The sequence below is a fragment of the Carassius carassius genome, chromosome 43 (genome assembly GCF_963082965.1).
Source record: "Carassius carassius chromosome 43, fCarCar2.1, whole genome shotgun sequence".
In the NCBI taxonomy this organism is placed as follows: Eukaryota; Metazoa; Chordata; class Actinopteri; order Cypriniformes; family Cyprinidae; genus Carassius; species Carassius carassius.
In genome coordinates, this window is record NC_081797.1 from 4,885,792 (window position 1) to 4,905,326 (window position 19,535).

The window sequence follows — 19,535 nt, forward strand, 5'->3', positions numbered from 1 at the left end:
GCATGGCAGAGAATTGAAACAAAGTCTTCTGAGGACTTTATAATTGAAGAGAACGGCAAGCCTGGAATTATGTTAAATTAGAATCAAGGCTAAACCAACAGTCCGGGCAAGCAGGAAGGTTTTCTTAGTATTTCCGCTTGTGAAAGCTTTTTCTCATTCCTTCCAACTTCACAATTTGCATATTTCACACAATGCACTAAAAGTATGTACTGCAACGAAAAGGAAAGCCATATAGTGTTAGATACACTAATACATGAGAAATAGCATTTAAATAAACTTTGGTTTATAAATGTTAAACTGTGTAACCCAGGTGTGAACGCCATGCTCCGGAAAGTGGCCGGCGCTGCTGCAGCAAAACCGCACGTGGAGATCCGACAGGACGGAGAGCAGTTCTACATCAAGACCTCCACCTCGGTACGCACCACGGAAATCAACTTTCGCATCGGAGAGGAGTTTGACGAGGAGACGGTGGACGGCAGGAAATGTAAGGTGAGATCAGAAACCAGACGCTGACCTTCTGAGCTTCACAGTGAGCAGTTAAGCCCCTTACAAACCACATAAACAACAGCCATAACATATGGCCATCTATCTATCTATCTATCTATCTATCTATCTATCTATCTATCTATCTATCTATCTATCAAATACCAATATATTTTATTTTTAAAGTATTTCATATAGGCTATTGCAAATGTATATAATGTGTGTATATAGATTTCTTTAACTTCAACTGTATTATTTTTTTATGTATTTTAATTTTATTTTTAATATTTTTTATCACACACACACACACACATATGTAATACTGTTGAATAATATAGTATATAATATACATGCACTATCAGAAATATTTGAAAATCATTTATACTAGCCATTTTCTTTTATATTTACTGACATTTTTGAAAGCTCTGATTAGAATGCATGTTAAAATATGGTAAATATGGTTCATTTATTCCTTTATGAGTAAACTTAACCTTCTTGCTTTTTTGAACTCTTTGTTTTGGCTTAAAATTAAATGTTGGAACATTGTGATTTATCTCAGAGCTGCTTGGTTTGTTGGTTCATAGCTTTCAAGTATTTATTTAATTAAATGACACCTGGAGAACATTTATTGAGTAAAACACACTTCCGAGAAAAAAACTGAGCTTAGCGGGTACCTGTAACAAAACTGTTAATGAAAACCGCTGTTTTTCTACTAATTTCCCCAGGCATGGACTCTGATTTCACTCGCACAAACACGTTTATGTAGATTTACATTAGTTCACCTCGCATTCATCAGGACAAATTAGCCACTAATGTGAGCATCAATTTCCTCAGCACGAGTTTGTCCATCTACTCTAATGTCCCTTCAGATGAATCTTAATCTCTCGATATCGCCCTATAATCGGTTCTTCACATGTTTTGCAGACGTGCAGTTTTTTGTAGTCTAATACCACCCTGTAACCCGAGCAGATCTAGTGATCCTTCCATTCACATTCAACAATACACGATCTAGAACCTCGTCTATAAAACCCGAGAAGTGAAACAGAGTCATCTCACCAAGCAAAATGATGGCGTCATCTGTAAGAAACCTAAACCAGGTTACAGACTACAAAGCCCAGCAGAGAGCGAGCTTTTAAAAATTTGGGGAATGCTTTTGAACATGAAAACCCAAAAATGAAACAAAGACAGGAGGGTCGCTAGTTGCAAATACACTCTTAAAAATAAAGCTTTCAGAAGGGGTTTGCAGCAGTGATACCATAGAAGAACCATTTTTGGTTTTCCAAAGAACTTCCAGTAGACTGTTTTTAAAATATCCATTTATTTCTTAGTGGAAAGACAATCTGTACTCTTAAAAATAAAAGGTCTTTTACTGGCATTGATAGTTCCAAGAGGAACTTTTAAGATCCATGGAACCTTTCCATTCCACAAAAGGTATTTATACTTCAAAAATGGTTCTTTTTAGAACTGTTCACTAAAGGTTCTTTTGGCAGCTTAAAGTGGTTCTCCATCATTATGAAAAACTCATTTGGAAGCTTTTTTCCACTTTAAAGAACCTTTTGTGGAATGAAAAGGTTCCATGGATGCTAAAGGTTTCACTAGGTTTGGGAAACAGCTACAATCTTTTAATTTGCTTGGACTTAATAAAGGACATCTTAGTGAATCAAACAATGTGGAATAATCAGAATGATTGATTCCCAACAAAAGTATTCTTTAACTTTGAGAATCCTTTTTTATGGAACTGGCTTTGTTGAGAGACAGTGTTAAAAGACGGGTGTATAGACAGAGATTTGACCTCATTTTGTTCTGGAACAGACAGCAATGGGAGGGGGATTATTTGGGAGTCTAGCAGCGTCTGAGAGTCACGTAGCTGTCTGTCTCAAGCATTTTGTGAGCAGAGATATCATTAAGGGTGCATTCTGTATTTATTTATACACGTGTGTCTTTCTGACCTACCTACACTTTTGGGAACAAAATATCTGCAAATGTCCCAAAAAGCTAGCCAATTAGGAAGAGCTGGAGCATCGTGGATAAATACCACCATGAAAATGACAAAATAAATGTTCTTGTTTACGTTGATGGTTGCATGAAGGACCTTTAAAACCCATGGAAACTTTCCATTGCACAAAATATATTTATAGTGAAAAAAGACTCTTTATATTAATAAAATGTTCTTCAGATTAGGAAAAATGTTCTATTTAAAGGGCTATTTTCTGAAAGGTTCTTTGGGGAATCAAATGGTTCTTTTATGGCATCACTTTCAAAATCCTGTTTTTGGAACATGTGACTAAATAAGACAGGATATAGAAAACATAATTAGTAAAATGTCAACCAATAGAAGTCAATGTAATGTCTCCATCATGACATAAAAACAAATGGTAGTGCCGTCCCATGCTGGGCACATTATTACAGAGAGCGGTAGATAAGATCCCCGCAGGTTCGACTCACACCCCATCTGCACTGCAGACGCTTGAAGTAACATGCCAAATCTACAATGCTCCCATTGCATGCAACAAAGCTGTGTGTCGTGCACCTGCAGTGTACAGCTTTCCTAATTATAATGTTCATGCTGACATTTATAGCTATAAAGTGACCAGAAGTCATTCATTTTCAGAAAGAATTGGCAACAAGTGTGAAGCAACAAACTTTTTGATTGAATTCTATATTAATGGCCCCAGTTACAAGAGTTGGCAATTGGACTCATATCCTATAGCCGTTCACATGCACATATTTTCCTTTAAAATCTTCGCAAGTTTTTTTTAGCAAATAGCATCGATAAGCTCACTTTAAAATGTATTCAAAATGTATTAAGAACCAAATTAATAAAATTAAAAACTAAATGCAACCTCAAGTACCAGATTTAATATCAACTTGCGCCATTTAAAAACGACTAAATCAGAATGTACTAAAGACACCGTGGGATGAGCGCACCTTATTGAATACGTTTTTGTAGGAGCTTCCCTTTCGATATGTAAATGAATGGGAGGAGAGTATTTGAATGAATCACGTGATGTGATTTACTAAGATTCGCACTTGTCAATTCACTGGTATTTGCATCATTATTTAACGCACAAAAAAAAGCATGGAGGCGGTAATTTGCACTGCTCTTGGTAGATTGCGTTGGTCATTATGGAAATGAGATGTTGTGTGTGTTCAATAATGTGCATCTTGTCAGTAAATCAGAATGGAATTGTCAGTAAATCTGGCCGCGCCCGCTCTTATGAAAAAATAAGGTGGACAGAACATAGCTACTTTTTAATGGTTGCAAACTAATTCCTTATTCAAAAGAATACCTTCAGACATGAAATTTTTGACACAGCTCAATATCTTCTTGGAATTGTCATTGTGAAGACACTACTCACACACAATAAAAAAACAGGGAAGAGTGTATTGGTTGGCGATTCTTTTTTTGCTCGTGCACTTAGCTTTTCGAAAATCTCACTGCACTTACTCTGAGAGTTTACGCGTGCGAAAGAAAGAACACGAGCAGCTACCGAACGAAGGCAAGAACAAATTTATGTGCGTACACGCCTGTTGTAAAACGCTGAGTTTGCAGGCGAACTTTTTCTGCGCACATAAATACGCACACTAAAAGAAATAATGAAGTAATATTCCCAAAAAATTTTTGTGCTTTTGGAATTATTGTATAAAATAAGACATTTAAGCCCTTTATGTACCTCAGTTGCCCTGCTGTCGTTGGGGGGCAGAGACGATAGCAGACAGGGAACCGTTCTTAGGGCCGGTTGCTATAGAGACAGACCGCTCACCTGCCACAGGGCAGAAGTCTGAGACTAAACGACCAGCAGTGAAAGAGATGGAGGGAAAATGATGAGTGGCCATGGTTTTTGGGAGAACAGAGACTTTACCATTGGTGTTTTCTTTCATTTCAACTTCTATTCTTTATTGTTCAAACTCTCATTGTCTAGCTGCAAATGCAATGCAAATGTACAGTCTTGGTATTTGTCATGCCAATAAAACACATTAAACTGAGACAGAGAGAGGGATGATGGGATGTTTGCTTTGATTTGAACTCTTTGTTATAAGGGTTTTATGATTTAGTTGCCTGCACTTACATTATGCATTTGGTAGATGCTTGTATCCAAAGCCACCCACAGTGCATTCAAAATACATTTGATCATCATGTGTATTTCAATCAAACCCATGGTGTTGCAAGCGTCATGCTGTTCCAGTTGAGCTAAATACACATTAAATTTGCAAGAGGGTGAAAAATATGTCCCTTTTCCAGTTTCAGATACTTTAATATTATCCTCACTGCATCCCAAAGTTATGTCAAACCACCATAAACAATGCTATTCAGAATAACGTTCCATCAGTATGTTTTTTTTTTTCGGTAACAAATTACTAGTTTTACTTTGGGTAAACAGCAGTGGATTCTTTCGTTGCGTTTTACTGTGTTAATGCACAGAGCTTAGATTGTAAACTAAGATGTGTGTGTGTGTGTGTCAGAGTTTTTGTTAGTCTGAGCGAGACGAATGAGCGTGTCAGGACGCTCTACACTGTCTCATTTTAAACGGATTTTAGATCAAGCTGCATAAATTAGTTTAAAGACAGTGCCTGAGGCCAGAGAGAGCGAGAGATATAGAGACAGACACAGAGAGGGATATGAACAGAGTCTGATTGTTGGTGCTGTTTTGCTGCAGTTCTCTGACGCTGTTCATTTATCTGGGCCCTCCACACACACATCCAGATGAGCAATTTTACAGAGCTATCACATTGAGGACATACCACTGACTTCTGCGGTTTCAGATTGTATATTTAAAAATGTAATATATATATATATATATATATATATATATATATATATATTAGAAAATACTTATATAGTATACACTGTTGTTTATAATATAATTATACAATATACTACATAATAAAAAATGGTTTATGATTTACTTTGAAACATGTTCTATTTGGAGATTGTTAGTAATGCAGAAATACTAAAATTTTATTTCCTTGTAAAATGTTCCCCTTGATTTTTTTTACAGGGTATATTTATATTATAAATAAAAAAACTATTATTTTTTAATTTTTTTTTAATTCTATAAAGAATTCAGTTAATTTGATATATACATTTTTGTAATTGAGGATATCCCTGGGTGTCCCCAAACCACATAATTATATTTAAATTTAAAAGCTGTAAATAATCATTTTTCTCTCTCAAAAAAAAAAAAAAAATTTGTAAAACAATAAAATAAATTGTAAGTGAATCCATAATGAATTTCTTAATAAAGTCCTGGGCTTATGTAATATATAATGAAAGCAAATAAGGACTGGGGCTGTCAAGCTCCTAAGTGACCAAAAGTGTCCCCGATTCATGAATGAATTGTTCTTTTGAGTCAAATAAAAAATTGGTTCATCTGATTCACAGACAAAGTCGATGAGTTGAATTTATGAACCGAATCAGATTCTAATGATGAGAAGATTAGATCATTTAACGGACTTCACAGAGTTAAAATTTTATATTTTCAACACCCAAATATCTCATACGATCATATTCCAAAGTAGACAATCATTTTAATGCAGCAAAATATAAATGATGAGAAACACAAACGATTAGTTCTCCTACCGAGTCTTCTGTAAATTTGGCACAACCCAGGAGCAATAGTAAATCATTCATGAACCGACCCATCACTAATTGATTTCCGAACAAATCATTTGGTTTTTGCATATATTATAAGTTAATTATCATATTTACATGTACTAACAAATACATTTGGGTCTGCAGAGTCTGGCCACGTGGGAGACAGAGAATAAAATCTACTGCAAACAGACGCTGGTGGATAAAGAAGGACCCGTTACATACTGGAGTAGAGAGCTGCGTGGAGACGAACTGATCCTGGTGAGACACACACACACACACACACACCATATCATCAGACTTCTTCATTTAAATATCAACTTAGTTGTAAAAAAAAACAATTAAATCTTTACTGAACCACTTTGTTAACACATACAGCTTTGTCTGCTGTTTGGAGATTGTAAAGGTGTTCACTGGATGAATTGGGAGCCTCTGTGAGCATATTTTCAATAAACTTGTGAGAGTGTGAGAAGAGTTTTATTATCTAAAGGTCCACAGGGCTGAAAGTGCTAATAGTTGAAGAAACACCCATATGTGGGCCTTGATCCAAACTCGACAATAAAATAAGAGCGTCATGAATCGGCTCCTGACAGCCGACACCTGAGAGCCAATGTCAGCTGCTTATTCAGGCTGAACACAGGAATGTGAAGCACTGTCCAAAGCAAATGCAGGTCTGACCCAAATCAGAACCGCTCACTTTAAATCTGAGTCGGGCCGCTTGACATTTCTCACGGTTTGCTGAGTGAATTCAGAGCTAAGCAATCCCAGGATGCAGCACTGATCGACTTTGGCATTTCCCTGCAAATCTAGGACACATTTCCATAAGATAAATGTGCTTTGTTTCGTTTAAGCCAAAATAAAGCACAAAAGGGATTACGGACAGCTCTGATTGTCTTTATTTCATAAGCACGACATAATAGGGGTTAACTGTAGGATGCTGGGCTGATCATCTCCGCAAAAGCTTTAAGAAAATGTCTTTGTTCTCGTTCTCAGATCTTCGGAGCCGACGATGTGGTTTGCACGAGGATTTACGTGCGAGAGTGAGGTGAAGTGGAGACAGCAACCGAACAGCCCTGCATCCCGAGAAACCTTCCGTCTAGAAAAACCAGAACCCTTCATTGCATGTCAGGCAGTGAACCTACATCCGTGCAGTGCATTGTGGGATTCAATTTCTTGTCATTCTGTTTGTTTCTCTCTCTTTGTCCGTTTCTGACACGGATATGTGTATTGCAAACAAAACAAAAAAACGAATAAAAATGGAAACGAACATTACTGCTTCTCTCTCTGTCATATTTTTTGATTGCTATTTAAAGGATTCGGAATTAAAAAAGATCTGATGTCATACTAGAATCTTAAGTTTGACTAAGCACCTTTGACTCTTTAGAAGACCATCATATACTGAAGCTAGAAACTGATCTGAAGAATCTATCAAGGACCTCCAAAGAATGTTAAGATCTACTCAAGAATCTAATGTGGCAAAAAGAAGATGGTTCATTGCTGACATAATGAGTCTTCTGCAGAGAGACAGTTGTTCTGTCATTAAACAGACTCTGGCCCGCAGTCAGACTCGGCCGGGTGGCAGACGCAGATAAGCAGCAGACGCTTCCACACTTTAAGGGACGTGAAGCTCAAATGAGCGATCAGATTTAGCAGGTGTCATGCTCAGGGGGAGCTATTATGTTTATTTCCCTAAACAGACCGGGAAACCACACGCACAGACAAAGAGGCGCTTTTGAACCTTAAATCCAGACAAAGGGATGCCAAACCCGTCTACACTGACACAGCACAACAATACTACAACACTACACCTTATGATTTCACCTTATAGATAGTTAGATAGATTCTGATTGCTTCCATTGTCCTCATTTGGAAGTTGCTTTGGATAAAAGCGTCTGCTAAATGAGTAAATGTAAATGTACAATAGACAAGACATGTCAAAAGTCAAGGCAAAACTTCTGACTGCACACCGGTTCAGCTTGGTTTGTTGTGTGTGTGTGGGAGAGATGGAGCTGTTTTGGCCTGTGGCTGCAGTGAGATCAAAGCTGATGGATGAGGCAATACATCACTGCGCTGAGAAACACAGGATAGGACTCTCCTCGTCTTCCTCTCTCGTCTCGCTCTTTAAAAACTGGGACGACAACACACACCAGAGTTAAAGAGCTTACTCAGAGTTTAAGACAGAGAGAGAGAGGTTATGTGTGTGTGTGTGGCCCTCACATGAAGAGAAACCCACAGACAAAACTACCACAGACAGTTTATATAGTGCGTCATTTTTGTGTGGTCAGGTTTGGACAAAAAGCCTGGCCTTCACTGCTCCTTATTCTGGCTAAGAACTGTCCACTTATTAAATCTTTCACCTGACAATGAACCGCATTTGAACTTTCCTTTTTCCATGTAGTTTAGGGGTGGAGTTATCTGCAATACTTTATGCAACAATAACCAAAAGGTTAAATAAATAATTAAAATAGTAATAATAATAATAAAGGTTGTTTGCAGAACAAATAAATTCATACAGGTTTGGACCAACATAAGGTTGAGTATATAACAGAATTAAAATTTTTGCCTAAATGATCCCAAACGCATTTCATTGACATTTTTTGTATTCAGCTGTCGAAACGTTAACTGCTACGAAAAGCCTTTCCTGAGACTTTTGTTCTGGCAACACACCTGCTCAGCCAATAAAAAACCGTGAACGTTCAGCTCAATTCCCTCTTTTAATAAACGTCTCAGGAAGTCGTGACTCTATTGTTGGAGCCCTTCTGCACGGCTGTGCCTTTGCTTTGGCTCAGCTCGAAGTTCTGAATCACTGTCACCAGCAAACAAACCCTAAGACACGAACAACAAAACATCAAACGCCACAGAACGATTAGTCTTCCTGCCACCGGGCTGCCAGGAGCTAAAAGCTGTGCTTTCAACGCACTGTTTCACAAAACCAAACAACACAACCTCCCCAACCGGCGGTTGCCAGGTCTTCTTCACAGCGCCCTGATTTCTGACCTGCTACACCACAGAAGAATGTGTCTGTTCACAATAAACACACTCAGAAAGCCCGGGCCACCGCGCAAGTGTCCGTCGTTATGCTAATTTGATGAGGGCTTTGGTTCCGACGCTCCTCTCTGCACTGAAAGAGCTCATTGTTGGGAACGGTCAGCAGAAGGGGGCTTTGAGAAACACTGCGCACTCTATGAGCTCGGATAGGGGTTCCCTGCAGCCCGCCAGATCTTCCGAGGGGCCCGCAGGGGCCAAAACAAGGCCAGAGCCGCTGTGAACAAACAATTAGAGCTCATCTGTTGTTTGAAGTGAATCTAAGGGAGTTAATGAGAAGATTTTACGCGTTCATTTAGCGTTTGATGCTCCAGCTATGCAGAATGGATTTCTCCACATCCAGATTTGCATATTATGCATCCTAAATAGCGTGCACGATCAGGATTAGTGCATCAGGCCCACGGTTCGACTGGTTAGTAGTTGCCCCTGCTGATAGAGATTGTAACCACACCACATGGAAGAAACATATTAACAAAAAACTGTGTAGCCTAATGAACACCCTTGATGCATTCCAAATCACCGACATTTTCCTGTCGCATATATATATATATATTTTTTACTTTACCCACAATTCCTTATGAACCTTTAAAAAAAAAAAAAGAACAAAAAATTTAAATAAAAAGATGCAATTCGTGCAATACCAAAGTTGCAATAGATGGTTGTAATTATAAACGTATTTGTTTCAGCCTCAGTCGTCACGCTGACGGACCGCTGGCTAAATGTCTGGAAACACTTCAGGATTGTCAAAGTCGTCATCGGATTGGTTGAATTGTACAGGATTTCCGGAAGACGTGCGTGTTACGTTCTTTAATGTTCTACCTGGAAACAAAGATACTGTGGCGCCAAGCCCCTCACAAACAAAGAAAGCCATAGTGTTTACAACTGTGACGACTAGCAATTATCAGGATCAACAATGGAGTTTCAAAGGTACGCAAAATATTTAAAGTTCATGGCGTAGAATCTTTCAAATACATCCAAGAGTTTTACCAAAGTCCTTTTAAGACAAGTCATGTCAAAGTGCAACTCCTAACTCTATAATTTGGGAAACATCAAATTCTCCAAAACTGTTCACTAAGCTTACGATTAAATTTTACCTTTACCGATTATCTCTTTCATTCAGAGAAAAACAATAAAACCCATTACAAACAATGCATTTTCCCAATGGGGACATAATTACGGATTATAATGATTTATTTAATGAAAACCATGTCTGCAGTTGTGATTGGAGAAACAAGCAATACTCTACACTGCTCAAAACTTGCGTTTGAATCATCAGTGGCAAATCCTTTACATGAAAACATAAATACAGGCTGTGAGTCAGAAGTACCAGACTGTCCTTGCAAAGTAGTAATTGCCCCACTTTATAGAAACAGACACCGCATTGTAGGCTACTCTCACAGGAAACAGTCCTCATCCTCTTTAAAATGCGCTGCACACAACTGAATATTTGGGCTGAACTGAACAGTGTTGTAAATTCAACTTAACCACTGATTTCTAGTTGTGTCCTCTTTTGGAAGGCCAAAGAAAGTAGTTTCGCTTTCACAACGAAACACTCAGCTTTTCCACGACATGGTGGCGGCAGCAACAGCAAGAATAAAAGTTATGCCTTCTTTCTTTGTGTGAACATTTGGGCGGCGTTATGCAAATCTTACCACATGGTGACGTAGACACGTGGGGGCGTGTTAGAACAAGAAGTTTTAGGTAGGAGTGGTTGACTCCTAACTTTTATAAAGAATATCTCTTTAAATTTGAGACATGGTCTTTGCGGATATTACAGATCTTCTTTATGCACCAAGAGCTTGTAAAGCTCTAAAGAGAAAGGAAAAATTTTAATCGCATCAAATGACCACTTTAACGATTTCATGTTCTGCCAGAAAATTCTGCAATGCAGGCTATACTTTATGACGGTAAGTCGGCGCTGCATGACTAGTTTATTTGACAGTTATATCAGCTTATAGAGACGCCAGATCAGACTAATGAAGGTTCCCTCAGTATCCGTCTGTCTCTCTCTCTCTCTCTCTCACACACACACACACACACCTCAGACTGCGCAGTCTCTCTCTCTCTCTCGTTAGCTCTCTGCAGGAGACACACAGCACCTGTCAAGTCACAGACACACACAACAATCTGGGTCACTCTGACTGGGCCGAAGAAAAAGCACCATCCTTCACTTGTCCAAAACAATTCTGTCTAGTCTAACATACACACAGTCAGACAGGGTCTGTCGAGAAAAACAGTCAGACTGGATGAATTATTTTGCACCTTTCGCTTCCAAAGATGATTGTTTTGCTGTCTGCTTATTGATTTTTACCTCGCTAAACGTTTTTATGTAAACACGTATACCAACTGCGATGTAAAATCATTCTCTTATTGATATGAATGCTGATTTAGGCTGGATGAATGGAATTGACAACAGACACCTTTCTTCAGTCATTGCAGACAAATAGTAATAGATTAAAATAAAGTGTAAAAGCCATGACTGGAAAAAAGAGAAAGAACGTTTTAGAATAGACTACTACGTTTTTGCAGTATGTATGCTATGATCACTGTGCACATAAGTATTCCTAGACTACATACATGACCAAAATCTACAGAATACAACACCTGTATAACTTGACTTTACATTTCCATATCTGAACTAATATCGGATAATGATACCTCATTTTACATTATAAACAAAATAAAAATGCAATATAATTTTATTTGTAATGTTGTAATGTAAGATAATTGGACTAAAGTACGTGCCATGTTTCCATATGTATTGATATATATTCTTACAAACACACACACACACATTTAAAAGTTACAAATTTAAATATGTAGACTATAGTATAGTATATATATTGCATTGTGCATTGCCTCTTGTATATAATTGCATTTTGCATTGCCTCCTGGTGGCCACAGATGACAATTACACCCTGATCACCAACAAAACATAATAAACTCAGTGCATGCATTTCAACAAATATAAAATTTTTGCACAACATGAATAATTCAAAAACAAGCCAAATGTTTATGCTACAAATGTAATTTTTTATTCATTTAAATAATATGCCAATAAAGGGTCTATAATGATCCACAGAAAAGACATGCTTTGTGACTCATTTTTAAAATGTATATATATTTAGATTTAGATTTGTCCAGCAGAAATCTATCCAGAGTGAAGACTGAAACCTCTGACAACGACAGAGAAGACCTTTACATTCATAAGAGTTGTGTCTGCGTGTGTTTGCCAGAGGACACGGCTGAAGGTCCATCCAAAATGGTCAGTGATAAAAGTGTACAGAAACGAGATCCATATTCAAACTTCAAAAATTAAAATGCTTCTTTTTTTCTTATAAAAACTTCCATTGCAAAAACAAGAACCTGGATACATTTCTACTTGGCAAAATTAACATTTTTACTAAAAAAAAAAAAAAGGAAGACAAATTAGAAGAGCAAAAGGAAACACACAAAAGGAGAAAGAAAACAAACCCGACCTTAATAATCGACTCCCTTTGGTAAAATTTGTGATAAACCATCCTGTCATCTTTTTCCACGTGGTTCCCGCTTTTTTTCTCCCTAAACGCCACACTGAAGCACTAAACAACACACATCTGGCATAAAAAAGGTCTGGTGATATTTACACTGTATTTACAAAACTGTAGAACCTATGAGTGTGTGTGTTTCACAGGCAATGTTCACTGTACGCTGGTGCATGGAGCAGATAGAAGTGTGTTTTCTGATTCATAAAGCCTTCACACAGGCCTTGGATTTTTATTGCTTTTTTGCCTATATATTTAAGTAAAAACTGATTTTTTTCATTCTAATATTACTGTTAAATTCCCACTTCAGATTTTCGTTCTCTGAAATGATGTGGCAGAATAAATCTCTTAAAGTCACGTTAAAGTTAAGTGCACTTATCCAGAAACAGTTTTGTTTTTTGTTTTCGTAAAAAGTCTGATTCAGACTTTTCAGCCACTTTTTCTCGGATCTGCTGCCTGTTTTAACTATCAAAAACCAGTGAACACACTCGACTGGCGTTCAAGAGATGCATGGAGTCTTATATATGTATCAGATCGGTGGACTGGTCTATGGTAAGGGCTGATTGGTTCGGGCTGGGTTTGACTGACAGGTCTTCAACCCCGTGCTTTTTGGGACTGGGTGACTCTGCATTTCTGCAGGAACAGCTTATAAAAAAAGGAAAACAAAAACACTGTTAAAAATATCACATCGCCACTGAGTTCCGCCCCTTTCTGCTGATGTCACGGGCTCTTGTGGGCGCTGCCGTACTGGACCCTGTACTTATTAATGCGCTGGAAGTTAAGGGTCTCGGGGTCACAGGTGGTGGAGCAGGGCACCAGTCCCTCCCGCCTTTCTCCCATGAGCCACTTGCTGGTTTCAGCAGCCATGTCTCTGGTCACGTGCTCCTTCACCCAGCGCTGAGTCCAGGCGTGGAAGCGCTGGTGCAGACGTGTGCTCACTCGCTCGTGAGACTGAGAGAGAGAGAGAGAGAGAGAGAGAGAGCGCCAGAGCGATGAGTTGATGTGCTGAGACGAGTAACGACTTTTCGCATCAAGTACTAACGAAAAATTGCAAAAAAAAAAAAAAAAAACTTTATCCATATTAGCAACAATAATTTTATTACACATAAACTGAGAATGTTATTAAATCCTATCAATATTCTATCCTTTTAAATATTATTAATGTAAAGATTAATACTATTGGGTATGAAGGGGGAAAAAACTGCACAAATTGACAGTGCATACAATTTTTAATGTGTATATTAATACTATTGGTGACAAAGGAAAAAATATTGCAAAATAACAAACACACACAAATATTAAATCCTGCTAATATCCTATCTTATTATTAATATGAATTTAAATATTTAAATGCATATTAGTAACAAGAGGAAAGAATTATATTGCACATTAACTGAGATTGTAATTAAGTATATTAAATGCATAAAACATAACTTCAAAATGAGAATGTATTAAATATATAAAACTATCAATTTAAATATTCAATCTGATCAAGATCTCATTCTTTTAATATGATTAATGTAAATATTAAAACTATTGGCAACAAACAAAGAACAAATATTGCACAAATTGACAGTGTGCATAATTACATTATTATGTTCCAATATAAAATCTTATTAATATAAATATTAACTGTTATTAATATACTATCACTTTTAGACCATAATATAAATATTAAAATCCATTTTGGCAACAAACAATCAGAGGTTCAATTATTAAATAATATGAATCTTCAGTTTCATACTAATCATTTTTGTATATTTAAATAAATAAGTGAGATGTTAGACTTTGGTTATGTTTTTAAAACCCTGTAAAATGTGATGTAACCAAACTGCAACCAATATAAAATGTAAAAATTTACACAAAAAAAAAAAGAACAAAAGTGGAGGAGACAAGGTAAGTTATAGATGTGCTAGTTCATGTGATAAAAAAAAAGAGAAGGCTTGGATCATATATGTTAACTAGATATTGATATGCACCGATGTGATATTTGATACTTATATGGGTTTTCAGTTTTTTAAGTGCACAAATGAACAAAACAAAAATAAAATGGCTCAAAAAAAAACTGGAGACAATTCTTGCATACGAGACATTAAGAGAAAATCAGTGTTGGGGAATATTAAAAACATGACTGGGACTGTAATCAGTCATCGTGGTGTGCATGTGATTGTACCTGCTGGGCTCTCAGGAGCGCGGTGCGTCTGTACATGTAGTCTTCAGATTTGAAGACGTACACCATCTTATAGGAGTTGAGTTTGAACATGCACTCCATCTTCATGCTGTCTGCGTTCTCTTTTCTGTCGCAGTCCTTCACTTCCTTTTCCTGAGACTCACAGCTGCGCTGACGCTTACGGATCCGCCGCAGGTTCCTACACAAACAGAGGATGATGATGACGATGACAAACCAATAGTATTTACCTCCACAAACTCCTCTGCTGCATGTAAACTAAGGGATGTCAAACTCAGTTCCTGGAGGGCCACAGTCCTGCACAGTTTAGATTGAACCCTAATTAATCACACCTGATCCGGCTAATCTAATCAGTTAGGCTTATCTGAAAACTACATGGTATGCGTGTTGGAGCAGGGTTAGAACTTAACTCTGCAGGGCTGTGGCCCTCTGGGAACTGAGTTTGACACCCCTGATGTAAAAAGTCTGAATGCTGAGATTCAGTGGATGGGAAGTTCAGGGGTCAGGGGTCACAAACACAGGGTACCTTGGCAGAAACACAGGCTTTTGAGACAGATGATCCCTCAGGTCTGGAGATGAGAAATCTGTCGACAGATACCGCGCAACGTAATCCGACCAGCGCTACATGTGACCAAGAGAACGGGGAAAATTAATTACATTTGAAATGTTTTATGAAAACAATTCTTAAAAATAAACACTGAATAGTTTTATTTTAGTTCCAGTGAAATGCTATCATTTATTTTATTATTATTTTTTCCATTTTAATTAAGTAATTTTCACAAAAAAAAATTGTGTCTATATATATATATATTTTTTTTTTACTTTAAGTGAAAATGACAAATACTGTTTTGGCAACCAGTTAATGAAAAAAGTTCAGTTTTATCTAGTTTTATTTCAGTTAACATTTATTTCAATTTTTGTGATTTTAGTTTCAAGTAACTATTATAACCCTGGAACTGATAGCAGATCTGGATTTGACTTTTACATTTTATTCATTATTATTAATATTATTATATTAAATAATAATATTAATTATATTATTGTTATTACTACATTTATAAAAAACAAAAAAAAAAAAACTATATTTACTTGTTTATATATAATAGAAAATTATTTTTATATATTATTAACTCATTCATTCTATTATTACTTAATTTAAATGTTTTTAATTATTGATTTTTGTTTTAAATGCATTTCATTGCTCTTTTGTTGATTTTGATTACTTCTTTTGCCCTCATTTGTAAGCTGCTTTGGATAAGAGCATCTTCTAAATGACTAAAATGTAAACGTAAAATCACTACATTTCAATTCAGTCTAAAATGACATTAGTGTGTGCGTTCGCATCCCTGTTTGATCCGTGAATCAGTAGGTGAAGCTCACCTCGATCTCCATTGGCCCCTCTGAGTTCTCCTCCTCTGTGTCCAACAGCTCCATAGTTAGCTGAACGTTCCCTCGGTTCTTCAGAAACATCATCTAGAGCGAGAGAAAGAGAGATTCCAGACTCTTAATACCGTGAGACTCTCTCTCTCTGTGTGGCCTTCTCTAGCGCTCAGAGCTCTACCTTGAAGCAGTTCTCGTCAGACATGAGCTGCTCGGCCTTGCGCTGGTAAGACACTTCCGCCGGCGCCCTGCTGCTCTGAGTGAGCAGAGATCCACCGGTGGCTGAGTGGCTGCTCTCACTCAGGTACAGTTCTGTGACCTGAACACAGATCTCCTCGCTCACTATGTGCTGGAGCTACAGTTACAGACAGAGAGAAAGAGAGATTTTCATATCTTACAAGGCAGATCAAGGATTTTAAAATTGTAGAGGTATCCAACTCATCTTTTGAGACACACATTATGCAAACAAAAACTTATTTTGGGTTGTGATTAATTGCGATTAAAAGTTTGACGGCACTAATATATATATATTGAGAATTGAGTGCATAAATGAGCATACGTTAAGGAAACAGAGCTTTTCGGTTTTGCAAAATTTTCTACTGATTGAGAGAGGAAATAGGGCAATCTAAGTCAATCTACTGCACTAGCCTGTTTTACTGTCATGAGGAGTGAATATTGTTACCAGGACATGTTAACCAGGAGTCACTCTCATTTATAATTGCGACATCGTCTGAGCGGCATGCATGTTGAGCGGCAATGCAGTTGTTCTGGCTATATTACCTATTTGTCCCATGCAGCGCACTGCCTGCATTTTGTACTAATTTATTGGCGAGTCGGCTGTGGTGTGGCCAGCTGAAAGAACACAGAACAGACCCCGAGAGAGACCACACCGGAGAGTCAGACCTCACGCTCGAGGGGTAGCACTGGCGACATCTTACAACTGAATCATAGATAAGGTGTATCACTATATATATTCTATGGAAGAAAGTCGCGCTAGTGTGTATGACGTGCCGGAGCAGCGGGCTGTGGATATGTGTGGCGGTCAATGACAGGTTCTTCTGTGTTCTACAGCTTCAGTTTCGGAACTTTCACACTTAGAAGCACATACAGCTGTGTCCTCGCCACAGTGCAACAGTGAAAAGAGACCCCTGTCAAACATAAAGGTACAGGTTGTAGGACCTGCCACTAGAGGGCGCACTACCAAAACAATAACAGTCGTGTGGTTTGTTGATGCTAAAAAGGAGCGTGGTATGATGGGATTTGTTGTCTTCTACCCAAACTGCTGACGGCCATCAATAAGATGGAAAGATAAATTATGGATTTAATGCGATCGCGTTCAACGATTTGAGCGAGTAGAGTCAATGCAAAGACGCGATCAGACTATGGATCAGACGCGATGCCCCGCATTTGCCGTGTATTCCCCGTAATGCTAATCTTGTTGATCGTTATAATAGCACACGTAGTCTGTAAAGATACGAATCGAAACAACTCACCTGTCGAACCCACTAAAACACAGACGAGATCGTCATTTCTTTCTAGCTGATGTTTGTCATGAAGCTACTTCCGCATTTGTCCACGACACTGTTGTCATGTGGTTTCTACGTCAGTAAAGGCGGTAACAAAGGGTAACTAACGTCACTGACAGGCGACTGCACTGCCCCGTGTCACTGTTTAAAATGGGAATTTTCTCATGATTTACGAGTAGTTGAAAACAGAGATATTGTTAGTAATCAACTGGATACAATATATAACACTAGCCTAGTGGTTTTTGGATATTTTACTGCAAATATCTTACAAATTGTACCTTTAAGTGACACTGGTATTGTGGTATTTAAAAAAAAATCATATTTTAATATCATAAGAAAAATAAACGCCGGTATTTGGTATGAACCGGTATACCACCCAGTACTAATCTAGAATATATGAAAGTTTCACTTTTTGAAATGTTTTTTAAACTTTTTCACAATATTCTAATTTTTAGGCATGATATGCAAAAGCACTATTATGTCTGGGTTTGGGCAGACGGACCTGTCTGACTATGTTCTGGATCAGCTTGTCCACAGTGAAGGCGATGTAGGCGTGAATGGTGAACATCTCTCGGAGCGAATCCTCGTACTGAGACGCCTCCATATTCCCATCCAGCAGACTCCGCACCATCTCCAGAAACACAGAGTAATAATCCTCCACATCAATGTCCACTGAAAGAGAGAGCGAGTGTCTAAAACCAGTCCAAGATCAGCAACAAACATCCACCACACTTCAAAAATCAACATGAAAATGTTCCTGATCTTACGGTGCACAATTCATCAGCTATTCTGATCAAACAATTGTTAAAGTTAGCCGGTTTCATCACTCACTGGGCTCCTTCAGGCGCAGCTGGATGGCAGTGTTGTCATTTTTGTCCCGTTTGAGTCCGAGCACCTCCCTCTCCCACTCTCGCTCCCTCAGGTCCTCTTCGATCTGTCGCTCGGCCTGCGCATAGAGCCGCAGCAGACGCGAGCACAGAGTGTGGTGCAGCCGGAGGAAGATGTACCAGTTGTTATTCACATAAAACAGATTATACCCGTCCTCGCAGGAGCGCAGCCGCTGAGCCGTGGACAAGCTAAACAGCAGTTTGGACTTTGTCGGGCTGCCGCTAATGCCTCCCGTTAGCCCGTTGTGCTTCTTGGACGCCCCCTCGTCGAGGTCCATGTCTTCTTCATCATCATCGTCTTCCTCAGAGGGCAGCAACACTCCTCTCTGGGAGAACAGCATGTCGGGGATGAAGTGGTAGATGATCTGTTTAATCTTGTGTTTGTCCTCTTTGTTGATGCTGCTCTGGCGCTTCATGTAATGGATGATTAGCGCCGCCGCGTCCTCCAGGATCTGACGGTCCTCGTAGGTCAGCGTCAGGTGAGGCCCGCTTGGAGACGCACTGTTGTCCTCCGAAGCCTGTTCCTGCCGCTAAATGAACACACAACCATCAATCAAGTTTCTCTGAGAGGAAAAAAAAAACCTTTCAACTTCTTCTAGAGGATAAAGAGCGTCTCACCTCATCAAAGATGCTCTCGATCTCGTTGAGAAGTGTTTTTGAGCGCAGCACCTTAGTGTCGTTCTGTTTGAAGTTAATGCCTTGATGGTCCAGAGACTTTAGGTAGTATTTCTCATTCTGCTCTCTCCAGATCTTGTTAAAACCCCTTTGAGCTTCACGCCACTCTTCCTCTTTCAGCTTTAGCCTGAGACGCAGAATGAGAAGATGGATATCTAACATGTTAAAATAACTTGATTTCAACAAAAGCAAAAATTTAACAGCTAAAATCTAGATTTTGGAAACAGCAAATAA

At 38.4% G+C, this 19,535-nt stretch overlaps 2 protein-coding genes across 5 annotated transcripts in view; one reads left to right on the top strand and one right to left on the bottom strand.

The window, feature by feature from the left end:
- LOC132125206 (cellular retinoic acid-binding protein 1) overlaps positions 1-7,348 on the top strand; it is an 8,771-nt gene extending 1,423 nt beyond the window's left edge. Inside the window, exons 2-4 of the mRNA XM_059536489.1 lie at positions 311-489; positions 6,224-6,337; positions 7,070-7,348. Coding sequence (XP_059392472.1) covers positions 311-489; positions 6,224-6,337; positions 7,070-7,120 — 344 coding nt within the window. The 3' untranslated portion in view covers positions 7,121-7,348. The remainder of the gene's footprint in view (positions 1-310; positions 490-6,223; positions 6,338-7,069) is intronic.
- Positions 7,349-12,133: 4,785 nt separating this feature from the next.
- Positions 12,134-19,535, bottom strand: part of LOC132125253 (paired amphipathic helix protein Sin3a-like) — a 28,682-nt gene continuing 21,280 nt past the window's right edge. For all 4 annotated transcript variants that reach the window (XM_059536561.1, XM_059536564.1, XM_059536562.1 and 1 more), the window contains exons 14-21: positions 19,245-19,428; positions 18,571-19,156; positions 18,242-18,411; positions 16,395-16,568; positions 16,214-16,306; positions 15,360-15,454; positions 14,819-15,014; positions 12,134-13,596 (exon numbers count right to left, since the gene is read on the bottom strand). In XM_059536561.1, the coding sequence (XP_059392544.1) occupies positions 13,366-13,596; positions 14,819-15,014; positions 15,360-15,454; positions 16,214-16,306; positions 16,395-16,568; positions 18,242-18,411; positions 18,571-19,156; positions 19,245-19,428 (1,729 nt within the window). In that variant the 3' untranslated portion in view covers positions 12,134-13,365. The remainder of the gene's footprint in view (positions 13,597-14,818; positions 15,015-15,359; positions 15,455-16,213; positions 16,307-16,394; positions 16,569-18,241; positions 18,412-18,570; positions 19,157-19,244; positions 19,429-19,535) is intronic.